Raw genomic sequence first — 22,252 nt, forward strand, 5'->3', positions numbered from 1 at the left:
GGGGGGCCTGGGGGGGGGGGTGGGGGGGGTGAAGGTGTGTGTGTTTGGAGATTTATTTTTAATTCTGAGGCAGGAAAAGGAGGGGTATTTTGCACCACTTCTCAAAAAAGAAAGATGTTGGCTGTGGATCTCCTCACCCTTCCCATTTCATCTGTCAAATGGACCGTTCCTTGCTGTCTAAGTTTCACTTACATTATAACGAGTCATAACATTGAAAAGGAAAAGATGATGGAATTGTCTTTGTGTTTGTTTTGGGCTCAATTTCTAGGCGTACTGTCCTGGCAAATATTTAACACTCCATCTAGTGCAGCAGAAGTTGAAATCAGTGGGGTATTTTTCAATGAAAAGGGGAAAGAACTAATGAGTTAGCTACTGAGTCCATTTTTATGATTTCTGTAACAAGAGCTATGTTAAAGTAAACAATTGGTGGTGGTTTTATTAAATTTACTCCTGTATAGGAATTCCTTCTGTGGTATTTTTCGCCAGGCTAGTGTCCTCAAAAGTTTTCTGCCAATTTGCAAGCTCCAAGGGGGAATAAATCTGCAAAGGGGCACATTAAAAAAGGCAGCTCTGTCATGTGCTGTGCTTTTTGCAGCTGGCACCTGGGTTGTTTCACCTTCCTCGTTGATGAATATTGACACTTCTAGTGCTGCAGTTTTGTCCCCTTGTACCTGCTTTCTACTTTGGATTATTATAAATATTAAAAAATTGTAAGTATAATCCATTATAAAAATGGATTATTTCCCCCTGGGAGTTACACATGAGAATATCTGCACTGCAGATGCTTTCCTTGTGGTTTTCCTGCCATGGCTCGTGAGGGGTGGGATGGAGCAGGGCTGCCTTTTGTCAGTCTCTACCTGCAAGGGGGGGCTACTTAGGCTTCCCCTTGCCTCACCAAAATTCTCCAGCCCTGTATTAAAATGCTTTTAATTTAAAATTGTAGAGAAGAATTTACCAGGAAAACAGCTGAGCAATTCTTTTAACTGTTTCAAAATTGCTGTTGTGAGACGGGAAACCTCGCAGTGCTCACCTGAACATGTGTGAAAACAAATATTCCTTTACCCTGAGATTTCTGCAATAGAAAGAAAGTTGCAGCGCTCACCTAAACATTGGAAAAAAGTATTTCTTCACTGTGAGATTTCTGCAGTAGAAAAACAAAACCCCCAAAATCAAAACCAGACCTCTCTGTAAAAAGAGATGTCTAAACTATATAGTTTGTAAGAGAATAGGAGGAAGTAATAGCATACCCCCTCCTCTCCACATTTATCATTTTCCTATTTAATATAGCCCAGATGCTGAACTAAAAGGTCTCCCAAGGATCTTTTTATTCCAAAGACAAAACACAAAGCAACACACGGAGATCTGAGCGAGTGGAAGCACAGACTCGACAGGGTGTTGGCTTTTTCTCCCCTAGAGTATATCCAACCTGAAGGAAACCTGGCCTCTATCATCTGAATCCTGATGGCTGATGAGAAACCTTAAGATAATGATGATTAAAACCTTGTTTTGTGGGAGTCACCTGCTGCTCTTCCTCTCATCTAACTTTCAGGTGCTCCCACAGCAATTACATGTCTGTGAGGACACCGTCCCGGCTAAAACCGGCTTGGAGAACCTCCTGTGTGGAAAACGCAAAGGAGAAAATAACCCTGGTCCCGCCTGGTGAGGGGCTGCAGCTGCGAGGGGTCTCAGTGCCCTCGGCCGCGGCATCCCTCCTCACTCACTGCCTCCTTCCATCTTACACCGAATCAACTCTTACTCATAAACTTAATTTTTATTACTTTATTTTATATAATTTGCTGTTTTTCGCCGGGGTTTTTCTCCGAAGACGGCAAAGAACCGAGGTCCTCCCACCGCCACCTTCCCGTCAGGCTTAGCGACGGGTTTCTCTATCGTAACCCGGAAGTGCTTCCGTCGGTCGGACGGTAACCATGGTAACGGGCTGCTCCTTCCCGCCGCCGGCAACATGGCGGAGCCTCAGGCAGCAGCGGTGAGGAACCGCCGTCCCTTTTCCCGCCCAGCGAGCCGGGAGTGCCTGGGGAGGGGCTGCAGCGGGGCTGAGGGCTGAGGGCTGAGGGCTGAGGGGAGGCCGGGGCGGCGGAGGGAGGTGCCTATAACAGCGAATTTGTAATCTTGGTACACTTCGTGTTAAAAACACAGTGAAAATGTAACCTTTTTCTGATTTTTATTGAGCTAATTTAGTGAAACATCTTTCTCTACGGTCATCACAGCTCACTTGGCCGCGTTTATTCGGTGCTTTTCCCTCATGATCGGTAAAATTTCCCTCGTTCCCCCTGCTGTATTGTTCAACTTGATTTCTTATAATCTAAATGTTCCTAAGGAAAATAAATGGGCTTGGAATAAGGCAAAAAAAAAAAAAAATCCTTACAGGGATAAATATAAGGTTTAAAGGTGAGGAGCAGAAAGAAGGAGTAAATACTCTTTTTTGTGTGTGTGTGTGAGTGTAACGAAGCTCTTGAAGGAATCTGTATCAGGCCTGTGGTGTTGTTCGATACATCTAGAAATTATCTGGATAAAAAGATCGATAGAGAATTATTCAGGTGAGGAGGAAATACAAGAAACTACAGAGAAGTCTTGTGCTGAATGACAAGACTTAGAATTGGAATGATGTGTACGGATTAAAAAAAAATGCAAATATGTATTTAAAAAATGAAGAGCTTTGTGCTGGTTGTTGCTGCTTAGGAACGAGTTATTGGAGTTGGGTAATTCTATGAAAATATTGACTCAGCTTTTTACAAGATGTCCTGAGCAAAGCCAGGACACAACAAGAATCAGAAAAGTGAATAAAATCTTAGAAATTATTAAGAAAAAAAGCTGGTAAAAGCCTTTCCTGTATACATCTGGGTTATTTCCACATCTTGGATACTGTAGGTGGTTTTGGGCCTCCCCACCTCCAAGAAAAAAAAAAAAAGAGTAGAATGATAAAACATTAACAAAAGTTTACAAGGTGTAAGTGTAGACTGAATCTCCACTTAAAAAAATTATTTATTAAAGAGAGGGGAGGTGATACAGGTCTATAAAATCAAAAATAAATGTTTTGTGTTTGGAGGAGTGGGGAATGTCTTTTCTCCAAGAAACTGGAAGTCAAAAATGAAAATGCTTCCCTGTGCAATCATGTTCCTCTTCTCTGAAGGCTTGATTTTTGTTGCAAAGTAAGAAAAAAGTATAAAATGCCTTTGTTTTCCATGGACTGGCTACCTGCTTGTCTGTGAACTCTGGCCAATATTTGCAGGTTGAGGTTTGTTGCCTGCCATATTGTCCCTGGGATGGGACGTTCCCCAGGAATGACTTTGTTCTAATTAACCTTATAAATGTTTTAGAATAGATGTTTTTGCTATTTTCCTGTGTGATCTGTAATTAGCATCTTAAGTGCTTGAGTTTTTTTTGTTTTTACAAGGTAATGATCACTTTCTAGAATCCTAATAAATGGTAGCGAGCCTATGGAACAGGAATATGCTGTAAAATGTGAGTTGATTTAATATACACGGCAAACAGAAATCTCTCTCTGGCTCTGGCTAGGGGAGGGCAGCACTTGGCAGGGCAGAGTTTCTAGCAGCAATGATGCTATTTTTATGCCCTCTTTTGTGACTTTCCAGTTGTCCTTTCTGATTATTTTGTAGAATAGATCTTCAAGAAACCTTACCTAGTGTATTTAAGGCTCCTCTTTTTTACCTTTTCAGCTTTCTTCATTGCCAGCGGCTACAGGACCTGCAAAACGCCGTCCTAAAAAAGGTTTGTTTGAAGATATGATTGTGTGTCTTACACTGCTTGATTTTAAGATTTCTTTATAGTGCATGCAGCTGTTTAGTAAGAAATAAATGTCCACTGGGAAAGGATGAGGCTATCTAGACTGTAAGCTGCTGCGTAGAAGTATTTTTTTTAGGGTCTGTATGTTCACTAGCTCAATACTATTGCTGACTGACTTATTGCACCTAGTGCCTGTATTATTTTTGCTTATAATCAAAGAGACCGTTGATTTTATTGTGTATATACTTGTTGGGCTGCTGGTGAGTTTGATACTTGTTTATCTTCTTAATTAATAAGAGCAGTTTGTTAATTTTCAGTTCTGCAGAATAATGTCTTGCTGTAGAAATGAACTTGGGAAAAAATGTTGATTTTTCATCTTACATTTTCTAAGTTTTGAAGAAAAAGAGATGTGCAAGTGAGATTATAACTGATTTCAGTTATAGTTTGTTTAGATTTGGATTTTTTTTTTCTCATACTGCAAATGAGAGTTAATTAACTTAGTTCCAAGTTGTTGTTTTGAAATCTTGAGTGAATCTGAACTGGAACAGGAATGATTTCAGTTACTGGCTTGACTAAAACCTGATGTTCTGTAAGGTGTCTGGTAAATCCTGCAGCACAGTTTGGTGTTGCAGCCTCTCCTTTCCCCTCTTTCCTTGCTCTCGTGATGTGACTTGTTCCAGCACACGTGATGAGCGTTTCCTTCTCTGCATTGCTGAGCTGTGCTCACATTCCTAGTACAGATCTGTTCACTGTAGTGACTCTTGCACCTGTCTAAGGTGAGGTTTGGGGGGTTTTTTTGGTGAATTTTCCTTTCTCAAGTGTCCAGAGGGCCCCATCAATTCAGACTGTAATTAAGAGTGAACTCTGCAGTGTTGCTAGAACCCCATTGTACTTGTGGTGTCAGTCAGAAGCAGTCCTCCTTTTCCCTTGCCTTTTAATTCAGGGACCCGCAGTTGGGGAGCGCTGTACCTTGGCCTTTATCTACCCTGAATGTGTGATGTCAGAGTACACTTTGGGAGGAAACCTTCCGTATTTCTAAATTCCTTGTGATGCAGACTGCCTTGGTGGTAACGCTGGCATCAAAAAGGAGCTTGTTTGGCAACCGGGTGCTGCAGCATAGTTTCTGCCTAACGGTGAAGTTCTTCATCTCCGATGTAGGCCCTGGGAAACTGGAAAAGCCCCTTTGCTTTTGTTTTGGGGAGGTCAGGCTAACTTCACATAGTTCCTATTCCTGGCAGTAGAATTCCAGCACTTGAGCAGAATATGGCCGTCCTGGAGACAGCGCTTGAGGTTCCAGTAGACCTACGGCTGTTGGCTTGCACAAGTCTGAGCTTCTTTTGTATGTTGCCCAGAGCTGGCAGGAAATGATTGCTACTGCTTCAGACCTGTATGCAGGTGAAAATAAACCCAAAATTTACTTTTATCTTGACTGCTAACTCTTTTAGAGTTTTGCTTCCATGGAGACACTGATTCTTTCCTTAACGAGATGGTTTGTTTCCATCCTTTTCTATAAAGATTACGAGACTGATCTCCTCGTCCGTGGTAACCCCCACCTTGTTCTTCCTCGTCATGCATGTCCCATTTATAATATTTGTGCTGTTTTTACAGGACAGCGTATGTTTGCAGTTCTCTAAATAAAACATTTGTAGAGGGATCAGGCTGATGGTGTTTGGCAAGAGATGGACTATCACTCCGGTGCTCTTTCCTGGCAGATTGAGGTCTATTAAATCAACTCTGCATAATTCATGAGCGAACGGAATAGCTGAAAAAGAAAGATGGGGCCATCAGCCTTACAAACAAGCGGTGGAGATGTGCTGGATAGAAGCTCTCATGCCTCTGTCAGCTTGCTTGTTAAGCTCTCCGTCAAGTGCCTTCCTGCTTTTAAGTGTGCGCAGTTTCATATCGATCGTTTGGGAGAATGAACTGTGGCAGTCGCAGCTTTCCTAATGGGGTGGCTTTTGTGGATCCCGCCTGCTGTTTGATAAAGAGCTACTTGTTCGTGCCTGCTGAGGAGGAGTTTTCTCTCCTACTCAGCATTTTGCATTAACAGCCCTGCAACAGAGCTGGATGCTTCTTTAAAAAGGGCCACCAATGCTCCTTTGGGTTTTAAGGTTGCAAGTCCAAGGCTGGGTAAAGGCCATGTGAAAGAATCGGTCTGTCTCCATCTCCAGCCGATGTTCCTTCCACCTCCTTCCTTTGGCATTGGTGTTTGCACAGCTGCGTGCCAGGGGGGAGAAAGTAATAAATGAAATCTAGTTATTCATGACTCTGGATCTCACTTTTATACTGATATGACTCAAAATTAACTATAATGAAGGAAAAAAAAAAATCTAGCCTGTGACTTTTGTAATTGTTTTGTGTCTTTTAAGGTGAATTGAGGCGTCTCCAGTACCTGGCACGCCTCAGGTAGTTCAGAAATTAAATGCCTTGGAAGCCTTTGTGCTTTGCCTTTTAACATTTGACTGTGTTGCCTTGAGTGCAGTGGGCAAAAGCTGATTTGAGCTGCCCGATTGTTAATCTCTAGGAAATGAGGGCAGCAAAAAGATTTGTAATGGGGAATGATATAACAGCATCCTTTGTGTGTGGGTGTGATGCTGGGGGCATCGAGAGGAGGGGAGAGAAGGAAGGTGATGTTCTATATGCTTTTGTGGAGTTTGAAAGAATAGTATCTTTTTCCCATTGCATATTTGTTTTTTTTTAATAAGATTTTTCTAGATGATCTTAATGAAGGCTCTCATCTTATTTTCCTATTTTAGTTTGGCTGAGGAGAATTGTAGTCAACTTTAAGGAGCCAGGCAAATGGACATCAGTTCTGTTTGAATAGAAGAGTGCTGCTAAACTTATTTTACCATGACATTTTTAAACACTGAATGCTAACTCTGTTGCAGCAATTTGCCTTTTTTTTTTTTGTTTGCATTGTTTTTTCAAATAGGATGCAAGAGAGACTGAAACCAACATCAGTGCAAACAGGTCTGTGAAAAAACAGAGACCATATGGTATATTATAGTCTCCTATAAACAGTTTGGTATGGATAAAATTTGTGCCCAAATAGAGCATATATTGCAATAACTAAATAAAGTTGTTGTGCACAGATGGAGTAGAGTATGACCAAGTCATTGCTGAGCTCCTAACTTTAATTGTCACAGTGCCTGGATTCAGACTTTTAACAGCTAGCCTGTGTGTGTACTGGGTAGGAAAGAGGTATTAAATGTATGTTTCTGAGAATGTGATCTCAGATTTGCAATAAATTATGTTGCTTAACCAGAAGGAAGACCAGAAGACTGCGTTTTCAGTGTGACCTGTGATGCAGATGGGATACTGTTTAACCGTGTGGTTCCCCCTTGCTGTTACATTGCTTTCTTCCTGTGAATTCTCCTTTCATCCTGTCTGTGAGACAAAAAAAAACAAAACGAAAGCCTAGAACCAGTGTTTAACAACCTGGTTTTATGGCTCTTAAACAAGAATAACTTCAAATTAAGAGGCGGAATTTGCTCTTGAATTAGCTGCTGTCAGGGCTGATCCATCACGTGGCTTTTAGGTAAGCCCAAAGGTTGGGATTTAAGAGAGCCTAACTTGCAGGTAGATGAGCCCAAAGGGAAGATGACAAGCACTCAACAAGCGTCTAAAGGGTCTGGAGCAGGTTGTGGTGGTGAGGGGGAAAGACATTGTAGGCAGCAATCAGGTTAGAAATCTCTACATCTAGCAATCTAAATTAAAGGGACTGGCAGAAGGCAAACCCCTCGGAGTATCTCGTAACTGCGCTTGGTGACAACCATTATTCAGCAGCTGACACATTAGTAGCTAAAACCATTCATTATTTTGTCCTTTACCCCCCGTGGGGAGAGCTGCTCTGAAAATCAATTCCCTTTGTTGCTACATCAAGATCCATAACTCTCCTCATCTTGATATTTTGTCCCCAAGCAATTGATGGTAGAAGAAAGGGAGCTCTGTTCCTTGAAGGGATGTGGAGTTAATATCAGCCTGCTGAGATGGGGTTTTAATCTCCCTACTGCATTTTAAATTAATCAGATATTTTTCCGAAATGCTTTACTGGTTTTGAATTGAAATAGGCTGCCTCCCATTTTTCCCACTTTCCTTTTGCCACACAGGCCAGTCAAGTCATTTTATAGTAACTGATAGTCCTGTAGCAGAGAAACCTTTCTACCAGCTCGTATTGTTGATTTTTATGGAGCATACCTTGAATTTATTTCCTTTTATCATGGGAAAAAAAATATTTAGAAACAAAGTTCTGGGCTCATGTTAGTCTAATAATGGTTCAGAGGCTAATGGAACAATTTTAAATGCATTTGGATTTCTACACAAATATTAGACCACAGATTTTCTGAGATACAGAAAATGGCTTTTTAATAACGGGATAGAATCCTAGAAATAGATATGCGAAAATAAATACATTGAAGCAAAATAAAATAGATTTCACTTGAGTCACTAGGAAGAACTTGGACTAGAAATCCATTAGACTGTGAAGAAGGAGAATTCTGAATTGTTACCAACCATCTCTATGTTTACTCAAGGAAGGGTCAGGTAGATAATTTTCAAAGTGAATATCTTCCCCTTGTGAATTGTAAAAGGATTAGCAGGGATTAAGTGTTCTCCCCGGTCCTGGGTGTTGGAATATTTTTTTGAGTGCTTTGTAAGTATGTTTTTTCTAGGGTTTAAAGCAAGGAATTCTGTCGTGGATTAGCTGTGACCTTTGGCAACACACTTCGACTTGCGTTTCTTTCCATTTATCAACCACAAATTTGGTCTAATATTCAACGACAGTATTTAGATGCTGCAGGCTTTCAGTTAACAAAAGATTTAGATGCACTAAATGAAGAATATTTTATAAATGCGTATATTGCAAGGTACTTCTTGAATGCCCCTAACGATGGTACTGAAGGGTGCGGGCAAGATGTATCGGAGAAATTTTATAGGGAGAAATGTCAGCATACCCTGTGGTCAGGTCTGCCTGTTGGGCATTTTAACATGCTCAACACTTCAAATCAGAGCACTTCTGTAAAATAAACCAAGTGTCAGGATGTTTCAGAGCTTGTGAGTTTTCATTTTACTATTTTTTAAGGCGAGTTCCACTTGTCTTGCATGATTATGAGCATAAGTAGCAAAAATTTCTGGTAAGGCCATGGCGAGTCGTTGAAAAGGAAGAAATGAAGTTCTCTCTGCTTTTATGACATTTTATTACATTCTCCATTTCAGAGACAAGGTAAGTTACTGACCCGAGATTAAAACAGCTGATGAAGTAGGTTTATCAGTGATAAACACGCAAGTGCTTGGTGTCCCTTTGTAATAGCAAAGTTCGATTTGACTACTGCAGATAAATTAGGTAATAGAAATAGAGAAGTGTGTAATGTAAATGTGTGTTTTAAGGCTGTGGTTGTATCCTGCTCTTAAGCTCCGCGGTAATGAGGGAGTTCTTTGTGGCTCCGAGTTACCACACTTTTACCACACAGAAAACCTGGGGTTTGAATTGATGATGACGATACAATATTTTGCCTCTTACCAGGGAAGTTTCTTTTGTTTAATTGAATTTTAAAATATTCTCAAGTGGCGTGTGGTTTTTTTTTTTCTGTCCAGCTAAATCCCATGTCAATATGTACCTCAAATCCAGATAGTGCCATCCTTTTCATGTGGGTGTTCATCCTTGAAACCAGCAAGTTCTAATAAAAAGTAATTGCATGTGCTGATTTGATGAGCAGTAAAGCTGACTTTAGCTGGTATTGACTCTGGTTAGGAAGCGCTCATGACGATAAACAATCTCAAAATGGGACTGCTAGGTAATAAATAACTCTCACATTATGCAGCAGGAGATTAGTGGCTTCTGATGGTCTATCCTGCAAAAATGCATCTCTCACTATCTCCAGGCAGCTCCTGTGGATGAATCGATGGGGATCCCTCCTGCTCCTACAGGTATTTTAAGAGATCCTGCAAGTATTTGAATGGCTTGAGCACTCTGAAGAGCAGGAACTTTTTAGTACCCCAAGGAATCGATTCTGTGCGCTGCAGAGCTGATAATTTCTGAATTCCTGATATATTTCCTGAAATCAATATAAATCCATTCTTTGAGCCTGCTTCAAAGCTGCCTTTGAACTCAGAAGAATGAAGCTGCCTGAGAAACCTAGATAAAAACACAACCCCCTTGAGTTAAATTAATTAATGCTTTTAAATGTGTCAAAAAGAAAAGACATTAGCGGAAATGTCGTGGTTGTGGGGGAACAAATGAAGTTCTCAGTATCTGTATGTACCAATTCCTTTCCATTTGGCCATGTGCAAGCCAGATTTTTTAGTCCATTTGAACCTACAACCTTGTGGGAAGAAAATAGTTTCTAAATAACATAGATTAGTTGGTAATTACATGGTTTAATCTAAGATAATCTGATATTTTCATTTCTCTGCTATAAGTGGGTAGTAGTCCTGTGCGTATTTTGGTCAGGATCTGATACAGCCGTTAGTTTTGAATAGTGAGATTAAAAAAAAAAAAAAAAAGAATTCCCATTTTTGGGTAATTAAATTGTATAATATACTTCACGTCATCCTCTTCCCCTCAAAATAACAGCCCAATAATCCCTGCACCACAAAGAACTGGGACTATTTCAGTTTGAATGTGCTAGCACAGCTCTGCCCTCTTGTGTGTGTACATTAATATCTATGATTAGAGGAGAGGGAATCCTTTGCAGACAGCATAGCACATGTGTTTTTCTGTCAAGACTGGTATCACTGTAAAATTTTAGTGCTAATTTTTAAATTAGAAGATTCATAGTTTCAGTTCTGGCTTTTGGTAGTTGTCAACCTGCTTTGTTTCCTCTCTGTAAAGAGGAAAATCTGTATCCGCTTCTTAATCCTGTTGCAAACCTAATTAGGCAATGAAAAGTGCCATAAAAGTGCCACCTCTTGTAGAAACCAAGTATAATCTGAGTGGTTTTTGATAATCAAAAATATATATTACACTAGATTAGGACCAGGAGGAGAGCGAAGTTTGATAGCTCAGCTTTAGAGGATCTAACTGTACGATTGCAACACATTATTTTAATTTTATTTATAAAATTGATGTTTTATTTAAATAAGTACATTTATTTTTTGAAGTTCCTTTGAAAGTCCTTGGAGCTAGGCAACGTATTTTAAAATTAAAATGTATTTTAAAGCATTCAGCTTCATCTTTATCTGTTGGCGTGCTGCTTATGGATTAAAAGACATCTCCTATTGTGAATGTAAAACTAATTTTATAAAAATAGTGAGTAACAGATTTAGGAATATTGGGATTAATTTTTTTGAATTGAGGTATCTCTGATGTAGAGCAATGCTGAGAAGATCACTTCTGATGCATATTTAGTCAGTGGAAAGAGCATCTGATGCCATCCCAGCCACCTATCTCGGGATGCACTGGATGAGTTGCTCCTCAAGGATGTGTGTTCCTCTACCATAAAGACAGCTCAAGGTAAGTAACTCAGATGTCTTAATTTTCAGACACTTAAGGGAGTTGCATCCCACTCAGGAACGTCACAATTAACGTTGTCTGTCCAACTTGAATTTGAGCCTTTGAGTCTTTAGTGACGTAATTATACATTGACTTCAGCCCAGCTCTGCAACATCATCCATTGCACAGGGATGATGGGACTCGCTGAAAAAGAGACAGCTCACTGAGGGCTTTTGAAATAAAAGATATCTCTGTTATTCAGTGTATAGCCAGTTGTTGTGTTTGTCTGCAGCTATCACATCCCGTACATTAAATTCCCTGATGCTGAGACTGTTCGTTCGCGCCTTCCAGGGTCTGCCCTCTTTGCTGCAGACATTTTAAGCTGCGTAACAGACACTGCAGAAGTCCTGTGATTTATTCACTGCCTGATTCATATTTCTTAACAACTTCATTCACTGTCTGACCTTGATTCACTGGTTTATTTATCTTCATGAGGATGAGGCAGGGCACCTGGTGAAAATCCTGGTGTGTTCTTGTCATTGTAGGTGTGCTCTTGTAATTAAAGACTCTATTGTTAAGACACACGTGCAGCAGGGAAGAGCGAAGGCTAGACAGGCAAGTTTTCATCCTGGGACAGACACCCGACCTGGAAAACTTCATCCTGAGGCAACAAGTCTGCAAAATTTTATGCATTCAAAAAATAGGGTCTCGTAGTAGGAAACGTTGAACCGTTTGCAAGAGAAGCTATGAAATATTCTTCTTTGGTAGTGGATGACATGAGGACATGTTCTAGGTGTTACTCCCTCTCAAGTGGGAAGTTTCAAGGACTGTCAGGGCTGGACTGTGGTGCTCTCCCTGTTGTAATTTTATTTTGCTTTTTAAGAGGAAAGCTTTTTCTTACAAATGCCTCATAATGATTTTAGTTTCAATTTCCCTGTAAAATACTTTAGACAGAAAAAGATGTAAGTGTAAGAATTTAAGCCAAAGGAAGGATTAGTTTGGAAATCCCAGAACTCCCGTGCTCCTGATATTGGAATTACCGAGAAGCTGGTTACGTGGATTATTTTGGGATGCCTGCAGCCAGCGTTGCTTCGTTTGTGGGGGAAACAACTTCCATCCTTGCTTTGCCATGGGAGGAGATGGTGAGCAGTCACCGCTTAATCTCTCAGACCTCCCGTGCTATTTCTAAGCTGTTTTATTCAGAAGCCCTCCATGATGGTGTACTCTACCTCCTTTATTTAGGAACAGCTTTGGCAAATAGAAACTCGGAGGGAGCTTGGTCTCCTTGCCTACCAGGATATTGGAGACAAGGCATCAAGCAGGAAAAAAAAATGGTTTAAATGGAGAAGATAACAGTTGGGGTGCTATACCAGGGGTTAGATCCTTGAATATCTCCAAGTGTAGAGTCTGTATCCTCAGGGATTTGAGAACTGTTGTGCAAATCAGCCTGTTTTTTTCTAGATTAGCTTGTGTTTAAAAACAAAAATGGTAAAAGTTCTTTCAGATCCTTGTTTTTCCTCTGTTCAGAGTGCGTCTCTGCTCAGCAGTCACTGCTGGTGGTCAAAATTGACTCCTGCAGAGGAAGCAGACTTTCAGGTTTGATTTTTTTTTTAAGTAAATAAAGGTGATACTTTTTCAAATTCCTTTTTGTACTCAATTGTTGCTAAATTTCACCCCAGTGTTATTAGTTCCAATCCAGTTTTAGACTTCAATCAAGCAATGTTAGGCTTGGATCAAATTTTTTGTGTACTAATGATCGAGCTAATGGACTTGTGTTAATGTATGTATTTCTCCCCTCTCTCATCAAATGGATTCAGGACTGCAGAGTGGTGTCTCGCCAGCCTCATACTGCTAAATGGAGATTTCCCAGTAACCAGAATGGTTATGGTGCTGGGAACCTTGCTGTGGCACTGGGAAGTCCAGGAAAGTGTGTATTTATTTACAGATCTTCCCATTTAAGGTTAAACCTGAGCGGCACAAACTAGAAGATATATGGAATAATCAGTGTGGATATTTGGTAAATAAAAACATGTTTATTTGGAGTAGATCAGAACTTTAAATGTCTTAAATCAGAAAAACCACTGAAGACTGAGCTAGAAACTCTGTAAGATTTACGTAGTGTAAATTAACAACAGAAAATGCCCTTTTTTTTTTTTCCTTCCTAGTGTGTAAGTCAGTTTTAAGATACAATTTCTTTATATAGCTTTGGCTAATATTCCTGCAGGGGGAGGTGTAGAGTCAGAAATGGTGCTTTTTTGTGGAAACCTGCTGCTGTTTTTCAGCCTCCTCCTAGTTTTCTCTGTGTATTGTGAAGCTATTAATACATGATAGTAAGATCACAGCTATGAATTATGGCTTTCTTGCCAGCACCAGCATTGTATATGATGAGTTTTATTAACCCCAGCTGACTGTAAGTAACGAGGAACCATACGGGTTTATTGTTTGATTTAAAGGTGTTTCAGCAGCAATTTGCAAAAGGAAAAACAAGGGACGGGGATTAAACAGAGAGAATGGCTACAGCAAAGGGCTCTCTCCTTTTTCTGTTGTTTGTATCCATTTTACAGGTATTTGTGTACACAAACAGACATATGTATGCCTATACTCACACGCAGTGAGTGAAATACAGCATGCACAACCTCTGGGTGGTGATTTTTGGAGTTATTTTTCATCTTTACTGAGCCTTGAATGCATTATGTCTCCATTTTCGAACTCCAAGGGTGGATCCGAGCGTAGGAAGGCCAATATCCCTTTACTACTTTTCTTTCAAAGCTGTAATGTATTTATATTGCTACAGTCTCAATAGAAGCCTTTGAGTAAGGAAGATTTCGTGTTAAATTTGTCTGTGTACCAACCTAGCTGGGAGTTTGTAGGATGTTCCTCTGATATCAAGGCAGTCTGTTATTTTTAAATCTAAACCTCTTGATATTAGAGCTTAAAAATGCTTTCTATCCATTATTCATACCTGCTTTTGGAAAATACAATTCCCTGGCAGTGGTACGTTGTTTTATTGTAGCTATTTGAGTTTGTGCCTTATTATTTGAATATTATTTTTGTTTAGAAGACACATATTAACTCTCTTTCACCCATTTTACAAACGGCAGCGTAATTCCTGCCGTTGGCAGCTTGTGAAGCTCAAGGCAAAAAGGAGATATGCACAGCTGGTTTCATCCTCGCCTTTCCCTCCCTATCAATGTTTAAATAAATATGGTTGCAAGAGCACCAAGCTTCATTTTGGACATAATGTCATTAAATGTCTCCAGGAGGATGAGCTGGGAGTTGAGGGATGGATCCTGAAAGACTTTCATGTCTTGCCTCTCTGATTTGGACAATCTCCATCAGCAGCAGGTGAAATTTCTTTACGTTTTTGCGAGTTTGCTCTTAAGCCAGTGACCAGAATTACTTTAAAATAGGAAATGAATCTCAAATTGAAAAGATCAGTCCTGCTTCTGTGCATTAGAGCGAGCCTTGCCCGATGGTGGGAGATGATAAGCTCGCTCTCTCGTGGCTTTGCTGCAGCAAAGCTTCCCGCTTTGGTTTCTTCAGAGCCAGATGTACTTCACCAAATTCTTCTTTTGATGCAGCCCTCTTAATAGCAAAATATTACAATAGAGACTTGAGTCATTGCCTTCGTGTTTATTCATTTTGAAAAGACCTATGTCTTGAATGCTGTTTTACAACATGCAATTTTTAATTAGGTTTTGGAAAGGGATGATTGAGTCAGGATCCAAATTTGCATAATCTTGCCCACATACATGGTACCTACCCTGATGGATTCAGACCATGGCTCATGAGGCTACTGCAGAATTAAAAAAATAAAATACTTTCATTTAACTACTTTTCCGAAGATTTTTCTGTCCTCTCCTTGTGATGTGTGTTATGTGTGGCTTAGGTTATTACAGATTTTGGTCTGTTCTTGGTGTCTTCTTGAGTCTTTTGCTTCTTTGCTTCTATTCCAGGCTCTTCTTGCTGCTCTTGCTCAGTTTGTTGCAGGTTTGCTGGACTAGATGAGCTTTAAAGGTTCCTTCCAACCCAAACCCTTCTATGATTTTATGATTTTATCATAGATGGGGTTGCAAAGCTGGAGGAACAGGGAGTGAACTGAGGCTCAGACTCTTTCCACTACACTGGGGTGAAGGAAGAGCTGGGCTCTGACCTGTTTTTTTTTAGTCTAATGAGACTAAGATGTGATCTTGAGCTCCTTCTGCACCTCAGAGGGACATAATTGATCTGTGCTTTTCACAGGAAGGGTGCTAAGGCGCTCCAGGCAGCTGGCAGATTGCAGGCTGGAGAAAAGGTGGAAAGCTGCCTGATGGCTACGGTTGTGTAGTTAGGCTGAAATCCACTTTACTCTTGCTGTGCCCACAACAAAAGTGGTCTCTTTGCACCAGGCAGGTTCTTTAAAAAGACAGCTGGTGCTCTAGCAATCCTTTCCCCCATGAAATTTGATGGGATCCTTCTGGGGCTTTTTTTTTTTCCTCCTCTCTTTACAGGAATTTCAAAATCCTTTTATTAAATCTAAACCCCACTGTTTGATAGTTCATATCTAACCTATAGTTACCCAATATGAAGATGCAAGCACAAAATAATTTCCCAGGAAGGTTCACACAAAAGGGAATAACTCTGATTTTTTTTTTTTTCAGTCATTTGAGGAAAATCTATAAGAGGACGGATAAAGCAAAGAGTGATGATAGCACAGCACAGATACAAACCTGATGGTCTTACACCGATTCTGTCGGGGTTTCCGCTCCAGTGGCTTCCTTAAAGGAACACTGTCAGAAAGAAAAATCACGTTGCTGGAAGTGGGCTGTGCAATCAATCACTGACCACTGAGAAAGCGGGGGATCAGATGGATTCCCTCTTGAATTCAATGAAAACACTTCAAAGAAACCAGCATGTCTCTCGACTGAGGTGTTCAGTCACATATTTGGTGCCTCGTTCCCTGTCACAGTTGCTTAATGAGACTAGATTTTTGTAATCCCAGAAAAGAGAGACCAAAAGATTATTATGTAAGTTAGAAACCTTTTTCACTGTAGATACCATCTTTGGATAATTGCATTTTCTTGGACTGACCCTTGAGCAGAATAATTTACAAAAAATAATGGCTTTTTCCCCCCCCACTGCTAGAACAGTATAAATTACTATTTTCTAACCTGTAGTCCCTGCAGTGCTTGGATTATGTGCGAGGGCTCTGCGAAAGGTGACAAAAGAAAAGCATGTCTTCATATAATCCACAGCAGTTACATATGAGAAACTTCTGAAGGTCCATGTATTGAAGAAGGTGGAAAATAGCAGTGTAGACAGCCTGAGGAACTTGATCAATGTGCTCTACTCCTCCCAGCGAGGCCAAATTCCACAGCCTTCCCCCTCCTGAGCGACCGTTTGTGACTGTATGTGTTCCTGGCTCTAACTAGTGTGAGATTGCAAATCATTATATGCCATATGGAGCCTTCACTGTTCCTGCTCATCCTTGGACTTGAGAAGACCGAGATGTTCTACCAGTGCTTCTTTCTGTTCTGCTGCCTCTTGTAGCAGCCCCCGTGGCCAGATCCAGCCATATGTCACTGTTCAGGCCGATGCAGCAAGAGCTGAGCGACACGTATCGTCTGTGTGTAGGATTTTTTTAGGTCTTCTGTAGATAATTCTTAAACTTGGAAAAAATACATGGATATTAGGGCCAGCAGTGATTGAATAGAGTCCTTTCAGAAGGCATAGAATGTTTCATTCCCTTTCTCTGGAGATGTTTTATTCCCTTTCTCTGAAGATACTTTATTCCCTTTCTCTGAAGATATTTTATTCCCTTTCTCTGGAGATGTTTTATTCCCTTTCTCTGGAGTTAGCATCCCCAGTAGCCAGGGACTTGTGTTTCCCTTTTCTTCAGAAAAATGCAATGACCTTTTGCACTGGGACAGCCCTTATCAGCAGATGCGGGGAGCAAACCTAAGGGAGATAAATGCACCAGAAGTAGTTATCTTACTACTTTTGTGTAAAAAGAAATGCAGATTAAGCTGGTTGTGGCTCTGGAGAGGTGTATAAATAAGTTGCATTACTTCTTTCTGCCTCTGAATATAGAGCCTGGTAATAATCCTTTACTTCCCACAACCCATTTTTGAGGGATCAGACATGTTCCTGTGTCAAATTTATGAATTTCTTCACAATTTCTCTGTCTGCCTTATCTTCCCTGGCCTCTGTGGGTTCCACAGCAGATTTCGTTCATCATGTTCGTGTTGGATTTCTTCAGAGAAGGGATCAAACTGTTCACATTTTCTTTCTAGAACAGATTCAGGGAGTCTATCAGCTTTCTTTTATGAATCTTTGTGTTTGCTTTGTATTCAGGTGTAAGATTCATTTACATCTATGAATTAATCTAGTAATCTTTTTTGAAAGACAGCAGAATTGTTTGCCTTTATTCAATTTACTTATCTTAGCGAAAAATAAAATAAAAAAGGAGGGTAATGTCTCCTCAACTAGGTTTGTTGCTATTTCCAAATGAGTTTTAGAAGCATAAAAACTCCATGTGTTTTCCCAATTCCACATAGTTATCCTTAGCTCAGTGTTATCTCTGGAGGAAGCAAAACTGTTTTATCTTGGCAGATGTGAAGGCCGTTCACTTCTGTGTCTCGTGGTGTGTTTTGAGTTCTCTGTTTTCTCTCCAGCCCAGCTTTTTTCGGTAACTCTTCTGGGTTTTGCAGTCTTGGACCCAGAAGGCAGTGGTGCCTGTTTTACCCTTTTCTTCTGCTGCTTGAGACTTTGCTCAGCGCTCACTCTGACGTTCAGTGTTTCTTCCTTCCCAACCTTATTCTCAGCAGGCGTTTCCGTAGCGTGGGAGTGGAGTATAATGTCCTTCTGGTCTTAAAAGTGTGAAAAAGCTCTTTCCTTCAGGAATTAAACAACTGATCTTCCATCTGCTCGCTGATGTAGTGTCCTCTTAGCTTAGCCCAAAATATTCATGTAGGATCTAACATAATTTAGTCTTTCGCATCTCAGCTGGCAACATACCCCAGCCAGGTAGTTTTTCTATGTATTTTAACATTTAATAGTGCTCTCTATTTTTTTTAACATCCCAGTAAGGTGTGTGCTACAGATAGTTGGAGGCCAGGTAGAGTACGTCTGTCGGGTTTTCTGATGAATCCTTGTTTAAAAAATTTTCATTGTATGTAATGATGCAGAATTTTGGAATTTTAAGCTGAATTAGTAGGCACAAAATGTCAAAGTATAGTTTAGTTGTGACTGTAATAAAAATCTGTCCACTTTCTGCAGTGCATTTCTAGCGTTCTCAAGTGCTGTGTTTCTCGGAAAAGAAAGTTCTATCAAACCCTGGCACCCGTAATAACTCACACAAGGGAGTCATTACAAATCTGTTAATGAATGAGGTAATAACCCCTGAATGGACTTCAGAACAGCAGCCCTCCAGACTCTTTATGAAAGTGTTTTTCCAATCAACTTGTAACTATTTAGGCAGCCTCTTAACTCTTCCCTTCATGGTTTCACTGTAAGAAGAACAAATAGAAAACATGAAATCATCAGAAATCAATGACTCTGGTCTGGGAACACACATATTAAAATGTCTTCCTTACAGAAGTCCGGATATCACACAGTAAAGCAGAATTTGAGGACATTTGGATCCCTGATCTGTGCATTTCTGTAAGCTTAGCTTGTTTGAGTTACTTTTGTGTTTGGACTGTGATTTTTCTATTTGTTTTTAGGGTAGTTGAACCTTCTTGATGAGGCATTTGACCTTAAGTTGCTGGTGTGCATACTTAAATCTCAGCTCTAGTATAAATCTGGCTGGATGTTCTGGAATGTAAGTGATAAAAACAATAAAACCAGAATGGCTTTACAAAATCTTTTCCAACTTCATCAGCAGAAGAAATTCTAGTTGTTTTTAAGTTAAACTAGACTTGGTGTGAATTGTGGGGGAGAGCCTGGTATGCTTGAGAAATGTGTTTGCTGCTAGCCACAGGTGCAGTCCTTGCATGATTAAAGCTCAGCCTTTCTGGAAGATAATAACACTTTACACCGATAACGTCTCCCGACATGATTCAGTCCTTCCAGCTGCAGAGTTTCTTCTTTCTTATATCTAATTGTGACCCACCTGGCAGAGAGGACTGTGAACTGCTTCAAGTAATTGAATAAGCCAGAGCCTTCTGCTCTGGCTTGCTGGAAGCTGAGCCTACGTCTCCATCAGTGGTGTGGGTCCATGTCGTGCTTCACTGCTGGGACTGGGAGAAGATGACTGAGTGCTGCATCGCCCTGTCCACTGCCCCAGCTCCTAGGGGTCCTTGCCTTGCTTTGCTTCTGCACTTCTGTCATAATATTGACTTGCAAACACAGAGCTTTTTTTTGCCAGTTGCTATGGTTACCTCTCAGCTACCAGCATCTGAACTGTAGAAAGGAGTAACAAGCAATACATTTCAAGCCTTAATGAAATGCACAGCAGTGTGTTAAACTTTTAAACCCGACGTGAATATCACTAAGCAACATCCATTCGTGATTTGCCATAATTACTGCTGCAAGCTCCTTTGGATTGAAATGCTGGAGCACAAGTCTTTCTCCTCCACTGCATCAAATATGTTTTTCTGCCAGCAGCTTTGCAGTATATCAAACCTGTGATGTTTCATAGTCCCTTCACAATTTTAAAGAACTAACTTTGACCTCTTTAAATTATTCGCACCTTCAGACCAGCAACATCTCCAAAATCTCCTTTGGTGTATGTCGCCCATTTCCTTCTCATTCACTTCCAGAAATTTATTTTAAAGACCTTTGATTCTTCTGCTCTAGTTCCGAAATGTGAATCCAACTCATTTCCCCCAAGCTGCTGCTTGCCTATTTGGAAGAACCAATTTCATCAGACCAGCATTAATGTTGAATTAAATGTGTGCCTAGTTGGTGCTTGGAGCTGTTTGCTCCAGCAACTGCACCAGAAGGAGTCGATGCCTCAAGTCTCTTGAGATGGTGGTTTTCTTCTAAATAAGAGGTCTTATTTAGTCTATTTTGAAAAATGTGTTTTATCCCTCAGTTTGAGAAGTAAAATTAAACCGGACACTGGTTGTGTATCCACACTCCAGGCTTCGAGTTGAAAGATTAATTGCATCGCCTGGTGCAATTGCAGTTCTTGAATTAGTTGTGCTTGTGGATCAGGCAGTTCAGAATATTTCTGTGCTGTGCCCAGTTTCTCTGCTGATCATCTGATGTCCTGTATTTTGTTCATATTTTGCATGTAGCACCAGAGTTTCCAATCCTAGAGAGGAAAAACTGGTTGATCTATCTGCTATATGTTCACAGAGACTACGACGAGTGCAAGGTAAGAGCTCATTTTGGGACATTGCATTAGGAAGTATTTTATTAACATTACGAAAAGATAGTTTTCACACCAGTTTTCAACCTACCCTCTTTCCTGATTTCTTTTGGAATAAGAGGACCAAGAGAAAATACAAGCAAAATAACTTTAATGTTCTCAAATTGTTGGCTACCTTCAGGATTCACGCGTGCAATTCTCTGGAGCAATCTGTGAGCTTAGTATGTCTTTAGGAGTGGAAAAATGGGAAAAATTGCAAACCTGTCTTGTTGCAAGTGATGAATAGTGTCTTCCAAACTGATAATAACACAGTTCCATAGTGCAGGTCTCTCAATGGTACTACAGAGATGCTATGAAAAACACTTCAGTTGAGTAAAACATTATTAAAAAGTCTAAAGAAAAAAGGTCTTGATTACACTTGAACAAAATTCTTTCATTTTGCACATGACACATTGCACCCTTTAATTTCTCCTGGGTTGGGTGAGTACCTTGGAAGTGGTGGTATGATTTGGGATTATAATGGTAAGTGGACTTAGGAAATGGCAAATCTATTAAATGCTGTGTTTTCCTGATAAAATGAACACATGCTATTGAAGATGATGTGCCAGTGGGCAGGAGGAGGGGGATAAGAATTGCCTTTCTGTTTCTATCGTGTGCAAAGAAGATCTGAAATGACTTTTTTTTTTTTTTTCTTTTTTCCTTCTGAAACACCAGGGTTGGTCAGGACTTGTCTCTCTCTGCTGGAGAACTCCTGGGGGTGCTTAGGAAAGTAGCAGGCTGGAGGAAATTAATTTAGCTTTTAATTAATGGAGCTGGAGGGTTGGATCATAAGCATAGCGATTTCCTGGCAGATCTTGGTTTAAATAGGTATAAACAAAAGTTGGACTAGCAACCTAAATAGAAAATAGTTTCCCTTTTCTGTTGATCTGACTGCGTTTTTTTTGGTCTCCGATTTTGTACGTTTACTGTTGCTGTGATGTGATGTAGAATCACAGAGAGCAGAAAAGATGTACAGCTCGGGAAAACAGAGAAAAATAACCAAGTGGATGATATAATGGCAGCATTGACGTCTCCACATCTTCATCAGTCATGGAAGCAAGCAAAATACGAAGGGGGAAAAAAAGGAGGGAAGGCAGCTAGTAGTTTTTTGCTAGACAGGTTGGCTTTGCGATAGCTTCAAAGTAAAAGGCAGCAAAGCCTTTCCTCAGGGCTTTTTGCAGTAAAGTTGGAAGTGTTTGGCACCAGACCATAGCAGGTTAAATGATCTTCCATCCTTTTCCCCAGTTGTGATGGGTGTGTTCTCAGAGGCTTGGATTTGTCCCAAAGAAGACAGGAATCTCAGGATGCTTCATCATTCATTGAGGAGCAGTAGGCACATCCAAAAGATGATTCGGATCTGAGGTGGGCTGAGCTGCCCTCTGGTAGTCTCCATCTCTCTCCGCTGGTGTTAACATGGAGTTATGGTTCTAATCTGGATGTCCCAGGTGCTCATCCTTATTCATGATAAGCATAGACAGCCCTGAACATGCTAATACTATCCGAAACCAAAGAGGTATTGACAGGGTCCTCAACAGCTCGAACTGCTGTTTACTCCTTGATTTCACTAGTTTAGGCATTCATTAAAGACCATTAATTTTCTTTTAAGACTCAGTTAAGAAACAAGTGACTGGTGATGCAATTAATTTTAGTCTGAATCTTGCTAGACCCTTGTTCCCACTCAGTGCTTTCAAATGCCTCCTCTCTAACATGACTTTTAAAGCTCC

The 22,252-nt window shown here is 40.4% G+C and overlaps 1 protein-coding gene across 1 annotated transcript in view; it reads left to right on the plus strand.

Moving 5' to 3' along the window:
- Positions 1-3,590: 3,590 nt before the first annotated feature.
- The window catches only part of LOC104525236 (Bardet-Biedl syndrome 4 protein), a gene marked incomplete at its 3' end in the record, with an annotated part of 30,212 nt that continues 11,550 nt past the window's right edge, over positions 3,591-22,252 (plus strand). The window contains 2 exon segments of the mRNA XM_029085051.1: positions 3,591-3,750; positions 20,416-20,495. Of these exon segments, the coding sequence (XP_028940884.1) occupies positions 3,591-3,750; positions 20,416-20,495 (240 nt within the window).

This window comes from Antrostomus carolinensis, unplaced genomic scaffold (genome assembly GCF_000700745.2).
Source record: "Antrostomus carolinensis isolate BGI_N321 unplaced genomic scaffold, ASM70074v2 scaffold46795, whole genome shotgun sequence".
In the NCBI taxonomy this organism is placed as follows: domain Eukaryota; kingdom Metazoa; phylum Chordata; class Aves; order Caprimulgiformes; family Caprimulgidae; genus Antrostomus; species Antrostomus carolinensis.